The following is a 25318-nucleotide window of genomic DNA, read 5'->3' as shown; positions in this document are numbered from 1 at the left end:
AGCTCAGCTCGTGATCTCGGGGTCCTGAGATGGACCCCGGGTGAGGCTCCATACTCACTGTGGGGTCTGCTTGAGAGTCTCCCTCTGCCCCTTTCCCTGCTCAAGCTCGTGCTCTTTCCCTCAAATAAATAGATCTTAAAAAAAAAAAAAAGTAAAGCCAACTCAATTCCTTGGAAACACAGGATAAGCCCAGGGTAGTAACGATTCTGGAAGCCAGGGGACATCCTCCACAGCCAGTCACTGCGAGAGTTCAGGAGGAGAGGCACATGGAATGAGTTCAACCACACCACCAACGCCACAGTCAGCACCCATGGGCTCACGATCTCACAAGACCCCAAAGGATCCCCTTGAGCACGCCAGCCGCGGCTCTTCTGCTCCTGTGCTCCCCTGCCTGCTGGGAGCTGAGGCCCCGCCTGTTGCCCGTTCGCTCTACTGAGCAACGACTGGCGCTAAGAAGCCCGGGGAGGGGGGTGTGCTCTTACTTTCCTCCGAGAGGTCGTTCTCCTCTGCGTCCCTCTCCATGTCCTTACACCAGCCTTCCATCCTCTTTGTCTCCGTGTGCAGCAGCTTCACAAACCACGAGCCGTCCCTCCGGCACGGGGACATCCTCCCGGTGTCCGCTGTCTCGATGGACGGCTCCAGCCAGGGGTCTGGCGGTGGCAGGTTGGCAGTGTCCGCGGGGGTCCTGTAGTCCTCTCTGTAACTGAAGAGCCCCTGGGTCCGAACAGTCCTCACCGCCCCATACTGGGTGGGCGTGCTGGGCTCCGAATGCCGCTGGAAGGACGGCCCAAACTGCAATCCTTTGTCCTCCATGGTGACGTGTCCCGGGAAGCCCTCCAGCTCCAAGTCCGCTTGGACGGCGGCGGTCACACTGTTGGAACGCTTGAAACGCCCATGTCTGCGGGGAAGGGAAGGAAGAGAGAGGGGAGACTTTCGGAGCTGACTCTGCGGCGAGCCCACGCCTAGCTGGTCGAGGACACGCCTGCCTACGGCGAGCACAGCGCTCACGGGGAAGACATCGTCCTGTCCTTCAGCTGCTATTTCGGTATTTCAGCTGCGAACGAACATTGGGTTTTGTCAATAATTAACCTCTCACATCTACCCAAGTCTCAATGCCTAAATAACGGCCCTGAAGACGACGGGCATTGCAGGGAGCAGTGAGGGTGACGCCCTGTGTCACCCGCAGCCGTGGCACGGCTCCTTCCCTTGACAGACCTGCCCCGTGCTGCGCGGACGCAGCGGGAAGGCTCGGTCACTTCCTTTATGTAAATAACTTCTGCACACCACTGAGTTCTGGGGACACATTTCAGGGCATGAGTCTCTTCTCCTACCTGAATAACTTAATATCATCCCCATGAAGTCTTTTATGCAAAAAAGGAATCCAGATTCTCACCTGAGCGGGCATATGTGCTGGAACGGCCCCCAGGCCCATGCAGCCCGTTACCGAAAGGATGGGCAGGAAAGGGCTCATCACGGGAGAGAGTGATGAACAGAGGGTGAGAACCCTCTGTGTGTGGGGGAGAGGGGGTTACTACAAACAGATCCCTAACTCTGCATTTGGCTTCTCACCAACAGAGCCCTCCTCTGGCAACAGCTGTGTCTGCAGCTGGCTAACGAGCTTGCCACTTGGTGTCTTTGCTGGAGGCAGAGGAGGAGAGAAGGAACCCGTGATGGGGACGGAAGGCTGGAGGGCAGCGGGTCCGATCCCTGCGAGGAAGCTGTCTGCGGTCCAAGTGCTCTCCCGGGAAGCTGGGAAGCCAGTAGCTTGCAGATTTCTTTGCAATCAGACTCTTTATTGGCTGGGTCCCAGCGCCCACCACGATGAGCACCGTCCCCCGGGACGACGTGCTGACGTCGCAGATGTGACAATCCTCTCATTAGATTAGTTTTTTTAATGAAATGTACAAGATGTATTTCTTTAATGCAAAATAATCATCTTGTTCTCGATACAAAGATCACACTACCGTCATAGACACCTCTGTATTTTACAGTTTGAAACCGTAGTATGCTAAGGTCTTAAACTTCCTTCCTTCTCTTTCTCTGTCTTTGTTTTACTCTTAACATTATTCGGTAAGGAGACGTGCGCCCAGTCCCCCTCAAGTTTCCCTGTTCTCCCTCTGGGGGAAGAACTCTGGCTCTCAGGCCCGTCAGCCCCTCTGCTTTCCCGGGCGGTGAATCACTTGAGAAAGAATTACTCCCCTGCCTCTCACAAGACCAAGACATGGGCAGATGTTAATTCACACTTGAACAGTATAAACTGCAAAGTGTTAAGTATTTGACCCTGTTCCCACACACGGCATGATCACTGATGGTCAGCGGGAGCTAGACGTGTGCAGCCGGGTCCCTAACAGATCACTCTCGCTGGGGACGTCGTGTACCGCGCTGGGGCTGAGTTACCGCTTCCCGTCTTCCACCTGGACGCCGACAGAGTGGTACTCCCGAAGGCCCCGGCTCTCCGTGTCGGAGTCTGTGGCTGTTTCCACCTGATGCGACACAGAACATCTTATTTTAGAACTGAGACAAGGGACCTGGGCAGGGACTATTTTCTGTGTGTGTGTGTGTATGTGTTCATTAGCTATAACTAATCACACATTTAGTTAGTGCAGAGATGCACTTGACCCCTAAAGTCACAAAAAAGGGAAATGCATTCATAGCAGTGTAATTACATTGCTACTGTGTTTCATCAAATTTCACATAACTACTTGAACTCAGCATTGCACTCTGATCTCTCAAACGTATGCAGATAAAACTGCTTAGTTCCACTAAGGCAAAAAATAGGCTTTGTTGGATTGAGTGATTATAGGACTTAAAAGCTCTTATCACGCCCTACAGTGAAGAAACTAAGTCCCGCAGGAACCAGAGGGAGCTAAGAACTGCCGCACACACGTGATTTAATAGAGTCACACTGGTGGCCGCATCCACCCACACACACACACGGAAAGGAATTTCAGCGCGTACTGGGACACTGAGGCCATCTCCCTGCCGCCCCTCCACACAGGTGTCTTGCATCTGCTAACGGGACTGTGCCCAGCGAGGCCGTGTCAGAACAGCGCAGAAGCCACGCACTGCGCACGGACCCTTCTTGTGGTTCTATCTGCCCAAATTGTCTCCCAAGCCCAGCAAGAGCTGTGGGGCCACCCGCGGGGCAGAGGAACATGTGAGGGGTTGCTGGTACAGTCTGTTTTCTAAAGCAAGCAAGCAAACAAACAAACAACAACAAAACCCAAACTCGCGGCACAAGAAGTCTGCGAAACCGAAGGTTAGTTTAACCGTAAAGATTATCCCGGCTGTTGCGACGTCCCTTTCCTGCATCCCAGGAAACGCTACCTACCGCAGCTGGGGGACCTTGACCCTAGTCGGAAATGTCACACCTGAGTTGTAAACCACGTTCTCTCTTAAAGACATTAGTGATTACCATGAGGACAAGATACAAACCACGCGGCAAACCATTCTGACACTCTGTGGGGACTTTGGAGAGTCGGTGACTGTACCTTGTGGTTGCCCTGTGGCTGAGCTCAGGCCGCCGAGCGCTGACCTGACTAGCGGCCAAGAGAATCAACGCTGCCGACACCACTGTCTGCTGCAGGCGCATCCGGCACCAGGCCTGCGCCAGGAGCGTAGGAAGCGCTGCTGCGGGCAGCGTCCACGACACCCCTGCTGTGATCTCCTGCCACTCCGAACAGCTGAGGAGTCAGAAAAGGTGAGTAACTTGCCCAGGGGTGCACAGCTCACGGGGGGCAGAACGAGGGTGCACGCCTGCGTCTGTCTGACTCCAGCGCCGCGCTCTGTTCTGATGCCGTGTGACCAGAATAGGGACAGCTGGACCTGGGGCTCCTTGTGAGTTAGCGAGCCGTAGAGCACGGCTGGGCACACCCCCTTTCTGACTGGCAGCACCTCGCACGCACGCAAGGAGGTCACACCCCCTCTGGGGTGCACGGTTGGATGGCGGGATGAGGACACGGGTGACCATGGGAGGACAGACGTTCTGGAGCCCAGATCTAACCTTGCTGCTGTCTGTGCGGGGGTCACGGCTCTGTCATACTCACCTTCCTGGACGTGGGGATTGTGACTGTCATGACTTTACATGGAAGACAGCAGTAACAACCCCCACATCGAAGAGGTTGTCCTATGTCAGAGCAAACAGAGCTGCTTTGTGTTTTAACTGCTTGTGTCCCATTTCATGAACACCCCCGACTTATTTCGTCTCCAACGGAGGGGTCATCTGGTTACTTCCGGTTTTCTGCCACGATGAACGATGCTGGCACAGATGCACATCTGTGCACATTTTATGAACACAGTCACGGTGTATGTAATTTCTGGACCAAAAGTATTGCTACAGTTCCGGTAGAAATTGTTGAATTCAATGGATGCATGACTGGGGGGAGATCGATGCATATATACAACTTAAGAAAGATTTTTGTAATGGAAAGGGCGGTGGTTTCTATCTTGGAAATATTCAGAACATTGTCTTATTTATTCCTCGTCCAGGATTCTAGTCTAAGGAAATCACCGTTGGTTTTGGCAGCTGTGAGAGCTGTTTGTCCCCACGCTAATGACCGGGTGAAACAGGGCAGGGGTGAAGTGGGGGCTGGCAGCAGAGGGTAAATTAGACTTTGCTCACGACATGACCACGAGGCAGCACGAACAGGATGGTTGTGAGGGCTACGCCCCGGAAGGTGCTCATGGTCCCACGCGCGCTAGCAGGTGGCGTGAACGGCAAAATGACAAGACATGCATGTAACCACAGCCACGGACACATGCCACGCGAGTGACTGAACCCATGACCAGGTAACACCACGTTGTCTCCCTCTGTCCAATCTCCACATTCCCTGCTCTAGGATTCTCTCCTGTTCCCGGGGAAGGAGGAGGGTACAGCTTTGGGGCCAGAGTCTGCTACGAGGGGGCCGTAGTCTCCTCGGGGAGAGTCTCGGGGAGTCTCCTAAATTTTGTTGAGGCTTTTCTTCCTCATCTGAGAACCGAGGGGGGTGAGACCCTTCACTCCACCGGAGTAAATCTCCGTGGGAAGCAGACTGAGAGAAGCTGTCGCAGCCAGGGCCGACGCTCTGTCCTCTCACCCTCACCTCGACCGTGAAGACGGCCAGGCGCGCGGCGACACGGACACTGAAAGGGGGAGCTCACAGACGTACGTGCTTGTCACAGACACTTCTCTAAGAACAAGTGATGCTGCCTCTGTGCTCAGAAGGCGAAGGCTGAGGGGGTGATAAAATCACATATGGTCTGGGCGAGCTAAAGACTTCACCGTTTCAGAAATCCTGGGAGCAGAGACCCTTACACGGATCGGAAAGAAAGCAAATTCAAGACAAGGAAAGGAATTAGTGCTTTGCACAGTGGAAAAGAGATCAAAGGCCTCTCTTCCCAAGAGGAGGATCGGGCTGAAAAGTCAAGGGGTCTTAAAAATTTTGAGAAAGGAAGGCGCATGTTCACTTTACGGGACCGACCACGTTCTGGGCATTGGGAAGAAAGATGTCTTAGCAGAATCACGTGTGATAAGTGAGCTCTTACCGACGCGAATGTCACGTCTGCAGGGCTCCCTGCTGAATGGGGACAGCCATCTCCCCAGTCGCTGCCGTGAGCGCCGGTGCCGTCCCAGAAGAGTGTCTGAGGTGTGCAGAGCCCAGAGCCCCGTGCCAGCCCTCCCTGTGCAATGACGGAGGCCGCAGGCTGACCCACGCACCATGATGACAGGCGGGAAGGAGGATGTTTTGAAATATGATCTGTTACAAAACAAGGAGCTTGGTTTGTGTTGGCTGGTGTGTGTGTATGTGTGTGTGCACGTTTAAGTAAACGTGTGAGTGTACACGTGTGTATGCGTGAATGCGTTTGCACGAGCAGGCACATAGGTGAGTACATACACACGCGCACACACACAAGCACGCACATGTGTGAGCGCGAGAACACGTGTGTGTACGTGCATGGGCAGCTGCTCACATGTTAGCTGTGAACACATGTGCACACACAAACATGCTTGCGTCTTTGTGGGTATGAGCACATGTGCGCGTGCATGTGTGGTTCTGCACGCACACATGTGTGCAAGTGACCTGCGTGTATCTGCGTGAGTGTGCACACAAGTGTGCGTGCATGTGTGCAGGTGTAAAGACACAGGTGCCCATGTCTGCATGTTGAGGGTGCTGCATGTTTGTGCAAACATGTAATCCTGAGTGCCCAGGAGCATGTGCATTGAGCGTGAGTGTGAGCGTGTGCATGCTGGGGCATGTGAGCTCGGCGGGAGGCGGCCCCAGTGTGCCCTGGCCCCTCTCCTGCATGGTAGGCGTCTGTGGGAGGTCAGAGCGGATCAGCTGCAGTCCGAGCCCCGCCTCCCCGCCTCTTGGATGCCCCTGGGAGAAGCATCCAGGCAGAGAGCCATTACCAACGCCGGGGGCAGCTCCCCCCCTTGTCTCTGCTGCCTCAGTCCAGATCACGTATGCTCTGCCTTCAGAAGCCAGCACTGAGCTGGGCAGGTGTCCTGCCTCCGGGGCCTGGCGGCCCTAGTTCCCTCAGGGACCTATTATAAGTCCAGGAGCGAAAGGAGCCCTGCCCGCCTGGCTGTAGGGAGACACCCCAAGCAGCATCAGCACTTCCAAGAGCAGGTGGCGGGAGGCTGGCCGGAACGCGAAACGGCTCAGACCCACAGCGAGAAATCCGCCTCGTGGGCAAAATGGTGTTCTCGCAGCTGGATGCTTGCATTGAGGAAGAAGAGGCCTGTGGCGGCTGCTCCGTTCACCCCCATCCTGGCCATGTCAGAGCAGTGATCGTTCCCACTTTACAGATGGGGCAAAGGGGGCACGTGGGCCCGAGGATCCCTGCACACTGATCCAAACTGCCGTGTCTGGGAGCAGGAGACGTTTCCAGCGGACAGTCACAAACACAGACACGTGCACGAGGAGACGACAGATGCTGCAAGGACACACATGCCACAGATCCACCGACCAGGGACACAGGGGAGAGGTACATGTCAGCAGAGATGAGGAAACGTGAGGGAGATACCGCAGGGTCGCCCCACGGCCCCGTGCCACCGGGCCAGCCCATGAGGAAGGGCCTGGAGCTGCACCCACAGCCCTGCAGACATGGGTGGGAGATGCAAGGTGGGTCTTCTGCCCCGACGGGCTGTGGCCATGAGGTGGCTGCGTGTGCGGGGAGCTATGAGCGGCAGGACACACAGACCGGGGGCAGGTTGCTCCTGGCTACGCAGCTCGGGACACACGCCGCCCCGAGCCCACCTGTGTCCTGTCTGGGCAGCGGGCGTCCTGCCGGCTTTGCACGGGGTCTTCCCTCCTGCCTGCAACCCTTACTGGCCATGACCCTCTAGGCAAGCCACTCAGCCCCGAGCCTCAGTTTCCCCACTGGTAACTTGGATAACGCCTGGCCCCTGTGGTTACGATGAGGTTATAGCGAGACTGTGCTGGACAGCCGGGGACATGGCCACGACCACAGCCTGCTTCTCTGCTACTTCTGCATTATGCCTTCGCCGCGTGGACATGCTGGCCACCCCCCCGGGCCCTCCACGTGTCCGGGGGTCTCACTCTGCTTCACTGGCCCCTCGCTCTGCGTCGCCGTCAGCCGGCTCCCCACACCCACTTCGCTTCATTTCTTTGACTCACATTTGGGCTAAAACCTGAGTTTCTCTGACAGTTTTCCATCGGCTCTTGGAGCCACCGAGTCCGGTAATGACAAGGGCACAAGCTCACGCGGCACCGTGCACTCCTCCACTGCCACGGACACAGCGACCCTCGCACACGTGCACTCTCACCGCGTCCACAGAGCACTCACCACCGTCACCCGTGCACCCACTTATCCGACACTGACCGAGCGCTTGCTATGTGCCAGGCACTGTGCTAGGCGCTGGGTGGCGAAGGCGGGGGGCAGCTGGGCCTTCAGGGACACGTGGCACGGGGGGGGCACCAGAAAGCCTCCCAGGGAGGGGTCAGTGTGGGGACGGCGGGGGCGGATGGGCTGGCGGGGGGAGATGGACGCTCTTGTGGAGGAAGGGCGTGCTTGCCCAAAGCGGAAAGGGCCAGGGGCGAGGACAGTTGTCGGGGCATCTGGAGATGACGTGAAGGTAGGGGGCGCCCTCAACCGGCAGGTGACCTGCTGCTCAAGTCAAGTCAGAAGAGGACAGTCCCGCCCTTGCTCCAGGCCGGCGCGGCAGCCAGGGAGAAGCCTGCGGCAGGGGGCAGGGGGCCGCTGAGAAGGCCAGACGGTGCACGAGCACCCGGAACGCGGAGTCAGCCTCATGAACCTGCGCACCCCACACGTCTTCTCTGGAGCCCAGGGAGCGGCGTCTGAAAATGCTCCCTCCCTCGGAGCAGTGCTGGGGCCCCTGCAGCTGGTCACTTGCCGGTCACTTGCCTATTTGAGCCCCGTCCTGGTCCTCATCAAAGGGGAGGCTGATTCCACCTCACTGGGGGGCGCGAGGGCTCCCTGCTGTACTACGGGGCTCCTAGCATAGTGCCTGGCATATAGGATCAGGACAGAGCGAGGTGGCAGAGCAGTCGTATGAAAAACCCGAGGAAGGGGGGGAAACAGAAGGTCATGCGCACTCGGCTCTGCGGGACGCTTCAGTACTTACATCTGACCTCGGGTATGGCTGATGGTCTGGGAATTCGGAATCCTAAACAAAACAACGAAGCCACAGTGTGGGGACCTGGTTCAGAGGACCTAGTCACGCGGGCAGTCGCCCCAGCCTGCACTCTCCCGTGTCCCCGGGATGCCCCAGCCATCGAGCCTCCTCACGCCAGCGCCAGGCACGCACGGCTCTTGGGCAGAACTCCGCTCACCCTCCTCCCCGGCCACAAAGCCTTGTGATTCCAGGACTTCTGGCCAGACGCAGGCTGAGCGGAGAAGTGACAGGAGGCAAGAGTGGCCCACGTTTGCAGAGGACTCCGCGAGGACCCTGGCTGTCTGTGCCGATGTGACCTCGCAGGGCAGAGGGGCTGAGGCAGGGCACTGCCAGCGGGAGGCGCATCCAGTGCGGTTCCGGGGCCGGGAAGTGGGCCGAAAGGCGGCCCCTGTGTCTGAGCACTGCCTGCCGTGCCCGGGGAACGGGCGTGCCGGATGCTGTTTGTGTCTCGGAAAGTGGTCTGGGGCCTTTGGGGGTGTGGGTCCACCCTCGGGGGTCTGTAAGCTCGGGGCCCGGCTCTGCCACCACAGCTAAGCACCCGGAGCGCCCCGTGGCCAGTGGGGACATGCTTCTCGCAGCCAGGGAGGAGCAGCTGGAGCACGCCTCCGTGTGCCCGGAGGCCTCTGGGACCTCTACCCCGTATTCCCGGCCCTTTCCCCCACTGCGCTGCTGGAGCACAGGACGGCAAAGCTTTTGAAAAACTGGGTTTCAACCAAAACCATCCTTCCAAAGTATCAAAATAAGCTGTCTCCATACTCGGTCAGCAGTAGGCATCCCCTAGAAACTTGCCCTGGGCTGGGCATATCTGGTTGGCAGGGGCAAGCGTGACACGGGGACCCGAGATGCCCCGGGGCGGTCCCCGGCTGCTGGCTGGCCAGTGGGCCCCACGGCTGAGAGCTCAGGCGTCTCCCGGCCCTCGGAGGCTACGCTCCCTGCTAAGGACCCTGGGCTACAGGGCCGCTGCGTGAGTCTTGCTATCAGCAGAGCCCATGCGGCACAGGGAGGCTACCTGGATCCCGATGGAGGAGCGTCTGCTCTTGAGGAAGTCCTCGGCCTTGGACACCAGGACGGCCTTGTCGCTGGTCCGCACGGAGCTGCTCTGGCCCTCGGAGGCGAGGCGCTGGGCTGCGGCCGTCTCCAGGGCAAGGCTCATGGCCTTGGTGCTGTCCAGACTGTCTGTGGAGTTGTAGAGGCCGCGGCTGTCCTGGGGCCACGGGGACACCCGCTGGGCGCGGCTGTCCTGGTAGGCGTCCTGCGTGGACTCCGTGCTGCTCTGCGCGGTCACCGAGATCAGGGGCTTGGAGGTGGTGCGCGGGGGGACGGGCGGCGGCGTTTTCTTGTAGTTCGCGTAGGAGATGGCTGTAAGGAAAGTCAGTGCACCGTCAGCAGATGCAGCCTCCCTCACGGACCCCTGCTCGCCCTCACTGCCCATGACCCATGAGCCGTCTCAGAGATGGTCCACGCAGACAGACTCGCAATAGTGGGAGATTAGAAAGCTTCCCCCTCCCCGAATGCCGCGACAGTGACCACTTGGGGAAACTTGGCTCAGCAGGACGGACAGCAGCCACGAGACCGTGTCCATGCAGGGGAGCGCCCCAGGCAATGCTCACGGCGAGAAGCAGGGCCTACTCTACTGTACGTGGGGAAAGGTGGGGGTATTTATAAGGAGACCCTGTGTGTGAGAAAAAGGTCAGACACACAGAAAACCGTTCATCAGCTCTCAGAGGGACAACAGGGTGACTCTCGTCTCTTTTGCTTCTCTGCATGTTCCACAAAGGCTTATGACGAGTAGGTATTACTTTTTTAATGGAAAAGCAGAGAATGTGGGAATCAGACCATTTGCTCCCTGTAAGGACACAGTTCCTGGGTCTACAGTGTAGACGGTGGTTGCAAAGGGACCCTGGCTCTCCAAACGCGCACTGGCCAGCCCTCTCACACCCTGCACCCACCCGTAGCCCTCAGGCCTGCCGCCTCCCACCCGCACGCACTCCCCGACTGCAGTCAACCGCCCGAGGGACAGAAAGTGCCTCTGGATGTGAACCCATTTAAATGTCTCTTTAAAGGTCACCCCAAAGTCATTAAGCATATTTGCCAGGATCTGGGTGTTATACATATTTTTCCAGCAAGATGAACAATGCCATTTTGATACGAATGTGTTTTCCGTTGCAGTTAATGATTCTTCTTTGTCTGCAAGGGAAGAACTCACCCATGGGCTTCTGCAACGGACGCCTGCAGCACGGCCACCACCACGACCAGGCGCAAACACTCCCACCCGGCCCGCAGGCGTGCGAGGACCCCTGCGCCGTGTGCATGCCCACACCTGCACACGTGCCTCTCCGGCGGGGGCTCAGCCTCTCTGGGAGGACAGACTGGGCGAGGTTCCCCCACGAATTTCAGAAGCTGCCAGGATAGGCGTCCTGCTGCGGCCCAGGGGAGCCCTTTCTGCTCTTCTGTTCCGCGGACGTCCACGCGCTTTCCCATTTCCTGCCATCTCCCCCCGTGATGGGGGATCCTGTGTCAATGGTTCTCCTAATAAATAAAACCTCAAATGTCATTCCAAACAGAAACTCCAAACAGAAAACAGAACGAGTTTGTTGCGTCAGGATGACCTGAGTTTGAGGCATCAAAGCTGCACGTGAAAATTTGCACCGTGGACGCATTTTGAAATCGAGGCTTCGGAAGAGACTCAGGAAGGTGGGAACAGACGGAGGCAGACCGCTATCGGAAGCCCGGGCTTCGAACTCTGCACCAGAGAAACATCGGAAATCCCTTTTTTACTTTCCTTTTTTCTTTCCCTTACACCAGACCTCAGAAGCCGGCAGACCCCTTGCTCTGCTGGATACGGCCTCTGAAGCCTACCCGCGGGGATCCCACCACGCTGGGCCCCAGATCTGTAGGGATCCTCCGGACGGTCTGCATGGGACTCGGCCCATCAGGTGGGGGTCTGCGGAGTGCAGGACGGGCCACTGTGGGGCTGCAGCCAGAGAAGCCCGCAGAGGGCTGCCCTGGCCCGCGGTCGGCTGTGCCCCACCTCAGAGCTGCTAAGAAGCCCCTTCCTCCCGCCCTCTGGCTCTGGCCTGGCCCGACAGCAGGGCTCCCACTTGGCCTCAGTGTTTAGAGCCCCACCACCCACAGCCATCGTCCCCTGCGACTGACACCTGGCTCCGCGTTCAGGGAGGGACAACGGCCTCAGCTGCGTCTTCCGTGTGCCTGGGCTGGTCAGCTCCCCACGATCTAGTCCTCTCTTCCAGACTCCTGCAACAGGTGGTCGGGGGCCGATCCCTGGGTACAGGGACTGTCCCCACCTCATTCCCCTGTACCATCCCTGCCCCCCCTTGCCTGTACGGCCCTGGGACTCTGACCTGGGGAGTCTCAGACTCTCCCGTTGTGTAAGTCTGTGGGTCAGCCCTGGGTGCTCTGCTGGGGCGATCACACCTCCTCTTTCCCCGGGGGGCCTTAGCAGGATCTGGAGGACATTCTTGGTGTTGTCACTGCCGGCGGGGGGAGGGTGCCACCGGGATCCAGTAGGAAGGGACCAGAGAAGCCATCAAACCCCGTGCAGGGCACACCACAGCCCCCTGGTCCCCCTGAAGAGCTACCCAGCTGAGAAGGTCATCGTGCTGAGGCTGTAGACACAGGTTGGGGGATCACATCACCTCTCTGGGGCACTCCTTGGCTCCTCGGGGAGAGGAAGGGACACACGTGTGGGCAGATTGTCCTGCAACGGCCACTTCCTCCAGTCTGGCCGTCAGCTTCGGCCGTTCCCTCTTGTTCCTAGTCTGGACGAGGGTCACCATCCACAGTGTGTTTCTCTCTCCTTGACGGCGGTGGCCCACCGCAAGACTTGTTTCTCCCCCAGCTTCTCTGAATTCTACTCGCAGTGTCAGGGTACACAGTGCAGACACCCGAACACGGGGACTGACCGGGGAAAGCTGTGACGAGAGCGTGCCAAAGGAGGAGCTCACGGGGCCACACGGAAGCCGAACTGTCCAGCACTGCTGCTCGGGCGAGCGAGACCTGCTCCCTGGGGACCCGTCCGCGGACGCTCCAGAGCTAGCCAGCCGGGCGCCGGGCACACTCTGCGTGGCAGGCCCGTCACACAGGGAGCTCCTGGGACAAAACGCCGCTTCCGAGGGGACGTCGCATCTCAGTGGCGGCAGGGTGACCAAGCAGGCAGCCGAGAGATACAGGAACACAGACAAAAAAGTCACTTCTGCCGTTTAACATGGCTGTACGGCTCTTGGCCCTGTGGAGAGGAGTCGAAAGGCACTCAGGAAAATACCAAACCGGCCTGGTCCTCCCGCCGGTCCAGTCCTCTCCGCAGCGAAGGACGGCGTGTGCATCTCAAGGACTGGGACACATCGAAGGCACGCAGAACAGACGCGCCTTCCCGGAATCCAGTTCCAGTGGGGTCACCCCTTCACAGCCGTCCACAAACATCTCCCCTCCACCCGAGCACGACGATAACTCTCCCAAGTGCACTTGGTACAACTACACTTCCCACGTGGACACTTTGGACGTAGGAACGACATGCCACGTGCCAGTTATCTCCACAATCACAGCAAACTCTAGCATCACGTCCTCTCTCCCTACGGGCATTTGCTACAGGGTGATGACATGAGTTCTGAAATCGACTTCTTTACGAAACGGCAGCAGAACAACGTTCTTTCCTGCGAAACTGATGGAAACTGGGCAATGCTCAGCATGCGTCAGGGACAACAGATGTCACTCAGGCTGGGACGGTGCGGCAGAGTGACCTCTTCTTGGGGGTGAGAGACAGATGCTGTCTTCGTGCCGTGCCCACATTTGATAACCACCACAGGGGAGCGTGGTTTGATGCCATCAGTGTGGTCTGTTGGAGTGGGCACACACGGGAGCCCGTTTCGGGGCGGCTCGGAGAAGCTACTGACCGGCTTTGGTTAAAGACCCTCTCGTCTGGAAGAGAGATGCTCTCCTGCGTGCCAGCAAAGCCTGAGCACCCCCGTGTTCATCCAGGCTGCTCTGGTCCCTACTAAATCCCGTAGGAAGTGTGTCCAAAAAGAAGCTCTTCCTACCGCTTGAAGAAATCAGCTGCCTGCACGACCATTACTTTTCCCGCCGAACAGCGGAGGACATTTTGCAGCAGCACGGAGCCAACTGACGGGGGACACCCAGAACTGCCGCCGCAGGGGCTGCAGGGACTATGCATGTCTGCCGCGCAGGCACCCCGATCACCTGCCGGCCGTCCTCTGTCGCCATCACTGGCTCCACTAAACGTTTGTCTGGAGCCCAAGAGGCTGGCTCCTTCCGATCGCTCGTAATCAAATTGAAGAGAAGGGCAGAAGGGCCAGCATCCACACAAGAGCCTCACAAAAGCCGGAGAGAGAATGACCCAGGGTTCCAGGAGAGCTTTCTGGAGGAGATGGGCTGTGGCTGAGTCCTGGAGACGGGCGTGGCAGGCGGTGTGGGGGAGGGCGCGGCCAGTCCGGCCGGACCGGGGGGGGGGGGGGGGGGGGGGAGAGGGTTAATCCGCAGGGACACACGGTGCCAGACACACGGGTGGCAGCGCCCGTGGGACGGGGGTCTGGAATCAGTGGGCCAGGAACTACCGAGGAGACGTGGCCCCTTTACAAGATGCTCTGAGCTTGCCTGATTCTCCCCAGTGCTCGGAGGCTCTCACTCAGGCATAAGGGACGGATTACACGAGCTTTCTAGGGAGATCATCTTGTTTGTTTTTAAGTGTCACAGAGTTTTCTTCAAATTATTTACTTTTTGGGAAAACATCAAATGGACCTCCTACCACTCGCTCTTCCCCCAAATGGGAGAAAAGCGTTGTTTAGTGTCCACACACTTACTCTGGTACGTTTTAGTCGTTTGGTGTCTTCACGTTTTATTGCAGTGCACCTTCCAGGACACTGATGCTCCTGGTCCGATATCCCAAACCCACGGTGGCTGAAGATTTCTAGAAAAGGGAAGTTCTGTACATTTCCTTCTGGTTCTAACAGCCCTGAACTGACTCTTCCCTGCTTCCAACATAAAATGAAGTAACTGGGATCGCGGACAAATTAAATTCTCTCTGTCCCAGTCTGCTCATCCGTAAAAGGGACATACTCAGGATGTCTCGTTATCTGTCGTCATGGGGATGGGAGATACAGCCAGGGGACAGGCGGCTGCTACAGTGTTGGCCACACAGAACCATCCCTGCGTCCGTCCTCCAGGAGAAGTAACCCGCTCGCGGCAAGCGTGCACCGGGCGGCGCCCACCATCTGCTCCCCGTCGCCTCCTGTGCGTTTCCGAGGTCTCTCCGCGCATGGTTCTCCCGGGAGCGCGTGCGCACGGCCACCACCTGGCGGCCCCAGGGCGAGCACCTCCCACTCGGTGTCTCCCCTGAGCCACAGATAACCCTGCCAGGTACGTGGCATTTGGACTTCCATTTCCCAGATTAGAGAATAGATTCAAACGGGTTCAAACATCGGCCTCAGGTCAGCCGGGTGGCAGGACGGGGACTTCGGTGCCTCCCCAGGTGTGGGTTAGGAGGATGCTTTTCCTGACCCTGCGCTGAGCTCAGTGTGATTTCTCACGGCTGGGTCTGACCCGACTCCTTCTTGCCCGCTGCAAAGTAAGTGATCATTTCAGCAAGAATTTCCTCTTAATAGGATCAGCTCCAAGCTTTCTAAAAAATAAAAATAAATGAAATGCATCTGGCAGCAGAAGAAATTTTAGACCGCACTCCCACTGTGTGACGCGCGTTGTTTGAAGGGCTGTGAGCCGATGGGGTTGAGGCGGACTCAGAGGAAATTAACTGCAATTACCTCTCAATCCTTCACACGACGGAAACCAGTGGAACCATTTCTGGGACAAAAGCCTTCGATACTTGCTTACTCATCTAATGAGACATTTCCTCGGTGCACAGGAGGCTCAGGGGGGACCTGGAGAGCTGGCCTCACCGCGCCGTGGGAGCTGAGCGACAGGACGGGCACTCCTCCCTCCCGCCAATCAGCCGCCTCTCAAGAGTAAAACTTCTCATGGGAAATGTTCCTTCTCTGTTTTAGCCGAATAACGGTGTTTGAAGCCCGCGCCTTCTCAGCGCGGACCAGCCGTCGGGAGAGGGGGAGGACGCGGTTGCTCTGTGAGCTCGTGACTAGCGTTCCTGCGGCCGGGACAGCAGGTGCCGCTGCCGGCCAAGTGACCCAGACACAGCCAGCCCACGGCAGAAGTGTTCTCTCGGTGCTTGAACACGGATGGGAAAAAGTCCTTGAACAAACAGGACGAAGATGTCTGTTTATAGCGTTTTTTGGAAAGAGCTAACGGTTAGTTGGTGAACACTAAGTCCAAACACTGTATTGTTTTGGACACAGACACCTGCATTGGATCTTCCAGAAATCCTAGGACATAGAAGCAGGTCGTCAGTGTCCTCAGTCGCACGGGGCGCGGGAGACTCGGGAACCCTGCAGCCTCACGGCCGGCGTTGGCATGGTCAGCCCATGTCACGGCGTCTGCTGGGCTCTGGGACCTGCTCAGGGACAGTGCTGCCCGGGGCTGCCGTCCAGAGCAGCAGGCTCCCTGGAGACAGCCAGGATGGCCAGCTAAGGACTCAGGGAAAGTTCTGGTGGAAGGTTTGAGGATTTCCCACCTACTGACCCACATCTCCTCAGAGGGAGATACGTGCATGGTGGGGGCAGGGGGGAGGACACATTTTTTTAAGCCCCTGAAAATGCTTAATGTCCGTGTGATTCTGTTTGCAATGGCCCCACCATAAATCCAACACACAGATCTAAGAGACAAAAACGATACTTACTGTTTCGAGAATAATAAATACTATGTAAGTTAAAGAAACATTTAGAAATACCCATAATAACTTCCAGTCACCCAGATACCAGATGTATTCTCACATGTTAGTATAGGAGTCGAGATGGGATTTGTATTTTAAAATAAAAGATGCGCATTTGATATACGTCTTGACTATACCCACTTTCTCTTGGGGGCCCTATGACCATATGACATGGTCCTCCATGGGATTTTGAATGGGATGTTTATAGCAGAACAATAAATCACATTTATATTCCTGGTTAACTGAAAGCTTTTGAGTTTTATAATTTAAAAAGTGTCAGCTGTCAGCGTTCAGTACATTAAAACAGCAACACACAAACATATTTTAGGTAAATAAAATAATGTTGAGACAGAATTTTTGAAAAACTGATGTAAATCAGTGTTTTCACTGATTTGTCAGTCTGCTCCTGTGACAAATATTTATTGGTACCTATGATCTTGTGGGGCAGAATCGTGTCTGCCTAAATGGAATTAGAAACTTGAAACTACAGTAAAGAAAGAATTTAAAATGATCATTTGATCATGTAATTTTGCTGTTAAGAATTAAAATAAACAATTAAGGAAATCATTTTATATATTCAAGAAAAACATTCAATTATTCAGCTGGCTAGTTTGGGGATAACTGTCTTAATTCTGTGTACGTGAATACACAATTAGAATATACTCACCAGAACTAATACTTACTAATTACAGGCATTGTTATCTATCATTTTCTATATGCATATCAGGCAAACCTTAAATGCAACTGAAAACTGAAAATTTAATTTAGCAACATAATGCTACTAAATTCTCTGCCAACAGAGAAAGTTTTCTAAACAATCACTTAAGATTTATTTAAATATCAGTGATCAAATAAGAATTTTGAAATAAAAGTGAAATAATTATTTAACTTAATATCTTAAGGGGTCTGAAGATCTATTTTTTTTTAATTGAGTTCAGGCATAAGCATCCTTTTGGTCTTAAAAGCCCGCTGTGGGCTTCTTCTACTGTGTGTACAACACGACGGGAATCTCCGATGGGTGTTCCAGGGGCTTTCTTGTGACAGGGACGGAGATTCCTATAGACTGTGGACCCCGGGGAACCGACTGAGGTTTCAGACGGGCGGGGGCTGGGGGTTGGGGGAGCCTGGTGGTGGGCATTAAGGAGGGCACGGACTGCGTGGAGCACTGGGTGTTACACACAAACAGTGACTCATGGAACGCTGCATCAAACACTCATGATGGGCTGTATGGGGACTAACATGACATCCTAAGAAAAAAAACCACATACAGCTGTGTCTTCTACTCCAATTGCAAAATCAGTTTGGGTTTTGCTTGTGTTCTCGGGATCAGAGTAGCTGCTGAGACTCACCCCCAGACCCCAGGACCAGGGAAGGAGGCAGCTCAGCAAAGTGCCTTCCTTCTTGAGTATACTTGGTGCCAACACACGCCTCTGTGCCATCAAGAACAGCTTAATTACACGATCTAAGAAGGAAGGAACCACGCACAGAATCCAGTTTTGGAAGATTTCTGCAAAAACGGCATTAAGTGAAGGTCGTGAAGCCTGCAGGGAACTGGCTCAGGTCGGTGAGCTCTGCCCGTCCAGAGGCGAGTGCGCGGGGCTGGGAAGAAGCGTGTGCAATCGGTACTTTCCCAGGTATACGTGGGGTGGAGAGAGCCTCATCTGGAAACCCTTTCTGAAGAACCGCCCAGAGCGCCGGGTCGGGAGAGCTGCAACCAGGAGCGGGTGAGAGAGGCTGCCGCGGCGACCACACTGCCGGCCACGCAAGTGACTCAGCTCCCGAAACACCCCAGTCTCTGAATGTCAGTCAAAACCCAGCTCCGCTGTTAACGCCAGCTGAGTCTCCAGTGTCTGACAGTCCTGCACAGTGATGGGTCCCCAGGCGGGGAGCACGGCCTATGGGGCTTTTGCCTCCCTGGACAGCACTGGGCTGGAACATTCTCGCCCCGCAGTCACGGCAGTACGTGTGCACCCGTCCGTTGCGCAGACGACACGAAGCCCACAAGCCGGTCACTAGGACTTGCCTCGAGGTCTTCGGGGGTCGGGCCATGGGTCTCTGGAGGGAGAACCTGGAGGAACACCCTTGATTTGAGATCCGCTCGTTCGAACGAGATGAAACTAAGGGCCAGCCAGTCTCCGTTGTTCACGGTGTGGGGGCATCTCTGAAGCAAACACTGGGGTATCTTAAATCCGCGCCTGGTAAGAAACCCTCCGCACCCGGCCTTCCGGACACTCTTTCTGAAAGCAAGCCTTGTTAGGCCTTCGCAAGCCAAAAAGGAAATTTAAAAACTAGCACTCCATCACAGAGAGCACAAACCCGTAATCAAGATGGAATGTGTTTCCAACGGCAGGTGTCACCGCTCTGTTTGGATGTGAGAGCCGCACTTAAACTCGCTGTCCTCTGTTAATCAGAGCCTCAAAGATAACAGTGTAGAAGGAATTACAGCCATCAAGCCCATGGAGGTCTAAGTGAGAGCGTGCGGGGTGCAGAAACCGAACTCCAAAGGTGAGAGCCTCAACATGAGAGACGAAAGCCATGTTGACACTGGGGTTAATGTTAGTCTCAGGGCACCAGCGTAAGTCCAACAGGACACAGAGGCCACATTCCACGGCCAGGCACAGGACGGTCTCCCCGAAGTTACAGAGAACGAGACAGGCCATCCAAGTCCTGGGCAGCATGAATGGGTTGGTAGCAAAGACATCTATTTCCAAAGTGTTAATTAGCAAGAAATTATAGAGTAGCCAGCACTCAGCATCTTGTAGATGGTAAAATAAAGTCGTGACAGCTGTTCCGCGGCTCAAGACACTTCCTGTTCTCCTTTTAGATATTTAAAACTCGCATTACATAATAAGAGCGTGGATTTTCCAAAGAAAATGTGTGTGTATTTAGTTTCACGTGGGACATTTACTGGTGAAGGGTATTCAAGCTGTGCCAGGGTTACAGTTTTGCCCTCAAACTTCAGGGACGGGCGACATCGTGTATCCTCACGTGTGGCAAATGGAGTGTGTGGACGATGATCTCTGTAAGTTAACGTATCGGGGGTCGCCACCATCCTTTTGTTTGCGGAAAAGAAAACAATCTTCCATGAAGAAGTTAGTAAGTTGATCAGACAAATGCTGCTTGCAAGGGGGAAACCACACCTAATGCCTGACTCACCTACCCTCCTGACGCTCGGAGTCCCACGATCGCATCATAGATGGGCCCGCTTCTCCGCACAGTCCCATGAGGACGCTGCAAGGCCCACCCCCATGGTAGGCATGACATTGCCATGATCTCAAGGTGACTGTGACGGGAAATACGATCATCGACCCCGAAGCCAGGGCTGACCGTTGATATGCACCTGTGGTGTGTCCCACTGACAGTGACTGGTCGGGTGGCTGTGCCCGTAGATCGGAGCTCCCTGGCTGAAGGCTTCTCTGCAGACCTCCAGAGCCCTCGGGAACCAACAGGCACTAGTGGTGTCACCAGCCGGGCAGGAGCAATGCATGTGGCCGGGAAGCTGGCAGCGCTCTGGGAGCGCAGAGGGACGGTGGTGACGGGTGCCGTCCAGGCAGCATCAGGAGCTGGGGCGTCTGCAGAGGCAGCCCTGCTCCTGACCGACTCACAGACAAGGGACACGGACAAAGCAAACATGAGGTGGTCTGGGAGTGCCTGCTCTGTCCTCGTCGATGACACGTCGGCTCCAAGTCCCCCACGGGACCGGCGCTGGAGACACCGCGGAGAAGGGCTTGGTGCAGCCCTCCATCTGCTGCAGGGCCCAGGCGAAGGTCATGTGGCAGGAAACTGCCCCCGAGTCAACAGGGAGCAGGGCCTGGAGAGAAGAACAGGCGAGGGAGGACACCCACCGGCCACAGCGGGACGTTACCGTGCTTTTCAGAAACCGTTCACACACTCGGGCCTGCCGGCCAGCTCTCACGCCTGCGTTCTGATCTTACCCCTCATTAAGAGGATACCCTGACCCCGAGTCCTGGAGCTAGAGAAGCAGAATCCCCGCTCCGGGGTGAGCCCAGACCACCCTGCCGGGGGCCCCAGGCGAGGTCGGCACGGTGGCATGTGCGTCCCTGACGTGTGTGCCTCTCCTGGACCTTGGTAGGTGTCCTGAACGTTAGAGAAACACCTGTTCTCCTGTCCCTGTGTCTCTGGTGCCTGTGCCTTACCCGGGATGCAGGCAGCACACCAAACCTAGTCAATTATTAAAATATCCATTAGGGGGGTGCCTGGTGAGGCATCTGCCTCCGGCTCAGGTCATGATCCTGGGGTCCTGGGATCAACTCCTGCATGGGGCTCCCTGCCCAGAGGGGAGTCTGCTTCTCCTTCTCCCTCTGCTTGTGCTCTCTCCCCCTCTCTGTCAAATAAATAAATAAAATCTTAAAAAAACAAAAATACACATTATGTTCTAAGGGGACAGACAGGATGGACTGAAGACAGACTCCAAGCACGCCTTCAGTAAAGTGTCTGAAAAGCACCACCCTGTGCATAAGCCCAGCCGTGTTTCTGCCTAAGCGCGCCCTGTGGTCCGACAGCCTGTTAGCACCTGGCGAGTGCGAGGGCTACAACGCCGAACGGAAGCACCACGTCCTCAATGCCACACCTGCCTGTTAGCATAAGGCTGGAAGCGAGAGCAGCCGAGTTCTCCAAGGAGGGGTGGTGCTAGCCAGCATCTGGGGCTGGACAGACTGGGCCCCAGAGCGTTCCAGCCTCCTAGGGCGGGCCTCTTCGGAGAAGCCCGCGGAACGCGGGGCCCTGCTAGCTTAGAAGCTAACCCCCACGGAGCGCAAGCGGCTCCACAGCCGGTCAGGGACCTCCCCGTGTCATGCACCACGGGGGGAAAGGCTGCACTCCTGCCGGGGGCTGTGCCTGTGTTCGCAGTGCGTAGGGACAACGGAGCGACCTGCCGGGGCCGCGGGAGGCCGGAACCCCAGGCTAGAGAAGGACAGTCGTGGCAGACGATTTGCACGGGGAATGGTGTCCTGCCTGCCACGGGGAAACGTCCCAGCTGGGGCCTCCGGGTCTACGCCCGGGCATCACCTCTCTGGGGAGGCACTGGAGGCCTGCCAGGGGCCGGGGAGCTGGGTGCCTCGACCCAGAGTGTGAGCCGGGCCGAAAGCTGCCATTCTCACGCCGCCGAGGATTCTGACCCCTCGTGACCGTTCCAGGACCACTGATGTGGCCGCACTCATTTGCATTGGCCTGAGGGCCGCCCACGAAGACATGTCATGGGGGTGGGACAGGCTCTCTCAGCCCCACACTCGTGTCCCCGGCTCCTCCAGCAGGATCAGAAAGAGATGGGGCTGGAGTGTTTGTGGGGTCTGCCGACCTGCCTACCCCAGAAAAGACCTTGGGCTGAGCACCTGAGACAAGGAGAGCCTTTCTTTGTTGGCACTGGTCCCCAGAACACTCGCCCTGTGATCCCGAATCTGTGCGGGATGCAGACTGTCTTGCTCTGGATGCTGGAGATGTGCCCTCGAGGCACCCAGGCGAGTCCCAATGTCTGCACTTGCCCCCCATCTCTGCCGCAGGGACCCAGCACCACGCTCTGTCCTCCGAGCCCCGGCAGTGCGGCTGTACACCCTCGGAGTGGCTCTCGAAGAGCAGAGTCCCGCGCCTGGAGTGGCCCCACATGCCACAGAAATTCATCTTCTTCTAGTACCGTTTGCCAGAAGACACGTCTTTTAGGAGTCCTCTCAGAGACAGTTCAATCCCGGTCTGCAAGGAGGAGCAGGCGGGAGCGAGCTCCTGTCCCCACAGTTAAGGTCTACACTCTAAGCTCACACTGCAAATACTCAGCAAAGAACACGGGCTGTTTTACGAATCGTAGAACATCGTGTACGGACGTGTAAGGTCAAGCAGAAATTAAACATTAACTAGCAGGTCTTGGAAGAGAAGCTGTGAACGTTGTATTTATTGATGCGCACACACGTGCGGAGCCCCTCAGCCTGTCCCCGTGCTGCTTGCTCTCGTGGTACGACGCACCTCGCTGGGGTTTACAGGCGTTAGGCGTGGAAGAAGTCCTGGCAGATCGGACTCGGTTGATGGCGTGTAGTTGATCAGAGCGGGGGCAAATGAATGGCAGCCCATAAACCAGGACGCTGATCGGGAAAACACTGGGATTCTGTCACAGGCAGAGACAGCTTAAGGAGCCCGCGTGTGAGCCCCCCCGTGGCCCCTGTGGGGTCGCCGCTCCTGTGGGTTCACCGCTCAGGAGCTCAGCAGACCTAGGGTTGCTCCAACGATGAGGTTTCTGCACTTCACCTAAAGAATCGTTTCCTTCCTAGGCTTCCTGCTTATGCCCACGGTGAATCTGATATGATCCGTCCTCTCTTCCGCATCGCTCTCCTCCTTGGCAGCCGAAGAATCACAGAGAGACCAACAGAGGGATCAAAGGACCCATGATCAATCCACTGGGATCTTCCATTCATTTCTTAGGGTTAGAAAGTGCAGCATCTCCATGGCCACGGTAGCGTGAAATAAAGCCTGTCCTACGTGCTTGACACATAGGAATGATACACGTTTTCTACATTCCACATGACGATTTCCTCACCATGCGCGACTCCCACCTGTCTGTCATGTGAAAGTATCAGCAGAAATATGAACCCCACGGTCCACGTCCCCAACCACACACCAGCTCATGGGGATTGAGAGTGAGCGTGTGCACATGTGTGTGGGCCTGTGTGTGTGACTGTGTGAGACAGTGTGTCTGTCTGTGAGTGCATGCACACACGTGTGTGTGCATGTGCATGTGATAGTGTGTCCATGAGTGTGTGCACAAGTTTGAGACAGTGTGAGTGTGTGCATGTGTGTGAGCATGTGTGTGAGACAGTGAGTGCTTGCACATGTGTGTGAGAATGCGTGTGTGAGAGTGTGTGCCTGTGAGTGCATGCACACGTGTGTGTGCATGTGCATGTGTGTGCACGTGTGTGCAAGAGTTTGAGACAGCGTGAGTGCGTGCACGTGAGCGTGTGTGAGACAGTGTGCACATGTGTGAGCATGCGTGTGTGCATGCATGCGTGTGTGAGCATGCATGCGTGAGACAGTGTGTGTGCCTGTGGCTGCATGCACACGTGTGCATGTGCATGAGTGCGCGCACATGTGTGCAAGAGTTGAGACAGTGAGTGCGTGAGAAAGTGTATGCATGTGTGCACTGTTTAAGAGTGTGTGTAACTGTGCATGCATGCGTGAGACAGTGTGTGAGAGACAGTGTGAGTGCGTGCACATGTGTGGGCATGCGTGTGTGAGACAGTGTGAGTGTGACTGTGTAGCATTTTCGGTGTCTGAACAGTAGTTGAAGGATTAAGCTCCAAGTAATCCACCTGGTTCCACCCTTTCGCCAAACTCAGGACTGTTCCGCGGCCAAACTCACCGTGTGTGGCCTAATCCCGCTCCTAAAAGTAAACAGTAAATGGCCAGCACTCACTGAAAGCCTGAATTTTGAGCAGCTCCAGCGTCTTCGTGAAGGCAGAAGGAAGGTAGTGCTGGAATTTTTCTTTGCTTGCAGAAACGTTTTTGAGATGTGTGTGTTTCGCTGTGACCATCTTGAGTTTTAGAGAAAGGCAGGCTCCTTACCTGTGCGGAGAAGGAGAATTCAGCTGGGAAGGGCAGCAGGCAACGATTCCGTGGTCGGGGCCACAGAGTGCCTCTCTCCAGGGTGCGCACAGACATCGTCCAGGGGGCGGGTCGGGGCGCGGCCACCGGCAACCCGGGGAGACCGCCACACCTGGCCGCCACTGCAGGTCAGTCTTCGGGGATCGCCTGCATGTCCTCTTCCCATGGTCCTTCCCATGGCAAGCCGGCTCTGGGCTCCTCTTCTTGAGGCTTCCTCGGCGGAAGCCAGCTCCAGGGTAACCTCAGCTGGACACTTGTGACAGCCTGTGACAGCCTGGACTCGACAGAGAGAGCATCCGGTGGTCCGGGTGGGGTGGGACAAGAGCAGAGACTGCAGAGGATGGTGGTGGGAGCCAGGGACAGGGTCTGTGGGCCTCTGGGAGCTGCAGTCCTGATGAGGCCCCGTGAGGCTGGGAGACTCGGGGGGCCCTGCAGAAGGGACATGGAGATCTTGGGCAGCGGCAGCAGGTTTCTGGGGGCCTTCCTGCCATGTGTGGGTGTAGGCCTCACCAAGCCCTGGGCTCACCCCAAAATGACAGAGGCTGAGTCTCCCGGTGCACCAGGCAGGAGGGCGAGGCACTCAGAACGGGGGTGGGACGCTGGTTGGAGACAGTAAACTACGGGGTTCTCTCTCGCAGGTCTGCTGTGGACAGTCGGGGCAGTGGCCTGTGGACATGCAAGGCCATGGGAGCTGGTGAACGGGGACCGCCCACAGAGACAAACAGAAAAGAAGAAAAGCCCAACTGGGTAGTAGCCAAGCACAGGGGAGTTTGAATACTGAATTTAAAATATTAAGTCAGTGCAAACTGCTCCTGTGAATGGATCTAAATATTTCATAGACTGTAGATTCTCAGGTCAATTATTCATGCATTCAGCAAATATTTATGGAGTCCCATACTGTGTTGGGGTAGAAGAGGCGATCGGGGAACCAAATTCTTCTGGAGTGTCCCCCCAATGTGACCTTCAGTCAATCCTCTGAACTCTATCAACTCAAGATAAATGAGGTCCTATCCCGCAGGTTTGTGACTGCTTTGGGCGGGATGTCCCAGCCTGGCAACACCAGCGCTGTTTAGGAATAATCGTGGGGTTTGTTTCCAGCAGGTTCATCGGAGCTGGTGGGTTCATACTGGTCATGTTGCCGGAGAGGCCACTGTGAGCAGCTCCCCACGAAGGACAGCCACCACGGGCAAACTGTGGGCTTCCCGATGCCACATCCCTGCTGTCACGCTGCTGGTGGTCTGAGACTCTGGGAGGAGGCATGTTCCATG

At 56.2% G+C, this 25318-nt stretch overlaps 1 protein-coding gene across 1 annotated transcript in view; it reads right to left on the bottom strand.

Annotated features, from left to right (window-relative positions):
• The window catches only part of DLGAP2 (DLG associated protein 2), a gene marked incomplete at its 3' end in the record, with an annotated part of 768810 nt that overhangs the window by 17713 nt on the left and 725779 nt on the right, over positions 1-25318 (bottom strand). The window contains exons 10-13 of the mRNA XM_080794969.1: positions 9648-9997; positions 8588-8629; positions 2398-2483; positions 483-898 (exon numbers count right to left, since the gene is read on the bottom strand). Of these exons, the coding sequence (XP_080651095.1) occupies positions 483-898; positions 2398-2483; positions 8588-8629; positions 9648-9997 (894 nt within the window). The remainder of the gene's footprint in view (positions 1-482; positions 899-2397; positions 2484-8587; positions 8630-9647; positions 9998-25318) is intronic.

This window comes from Martes martes, assembly GCF_963455335.1.
Source record: "Martes martes genome assembly, chromosome: 2".
In the NCBI taxonomy this organism is placed as follows: Eukaryota; Metazoa; Chordata; class Mammalia; order Carnivora; family Mustelidae; genus Martes; species Martes martes.
This window is presented reverse-complemented; position numbering and strand designations above follow the sequence as displayed.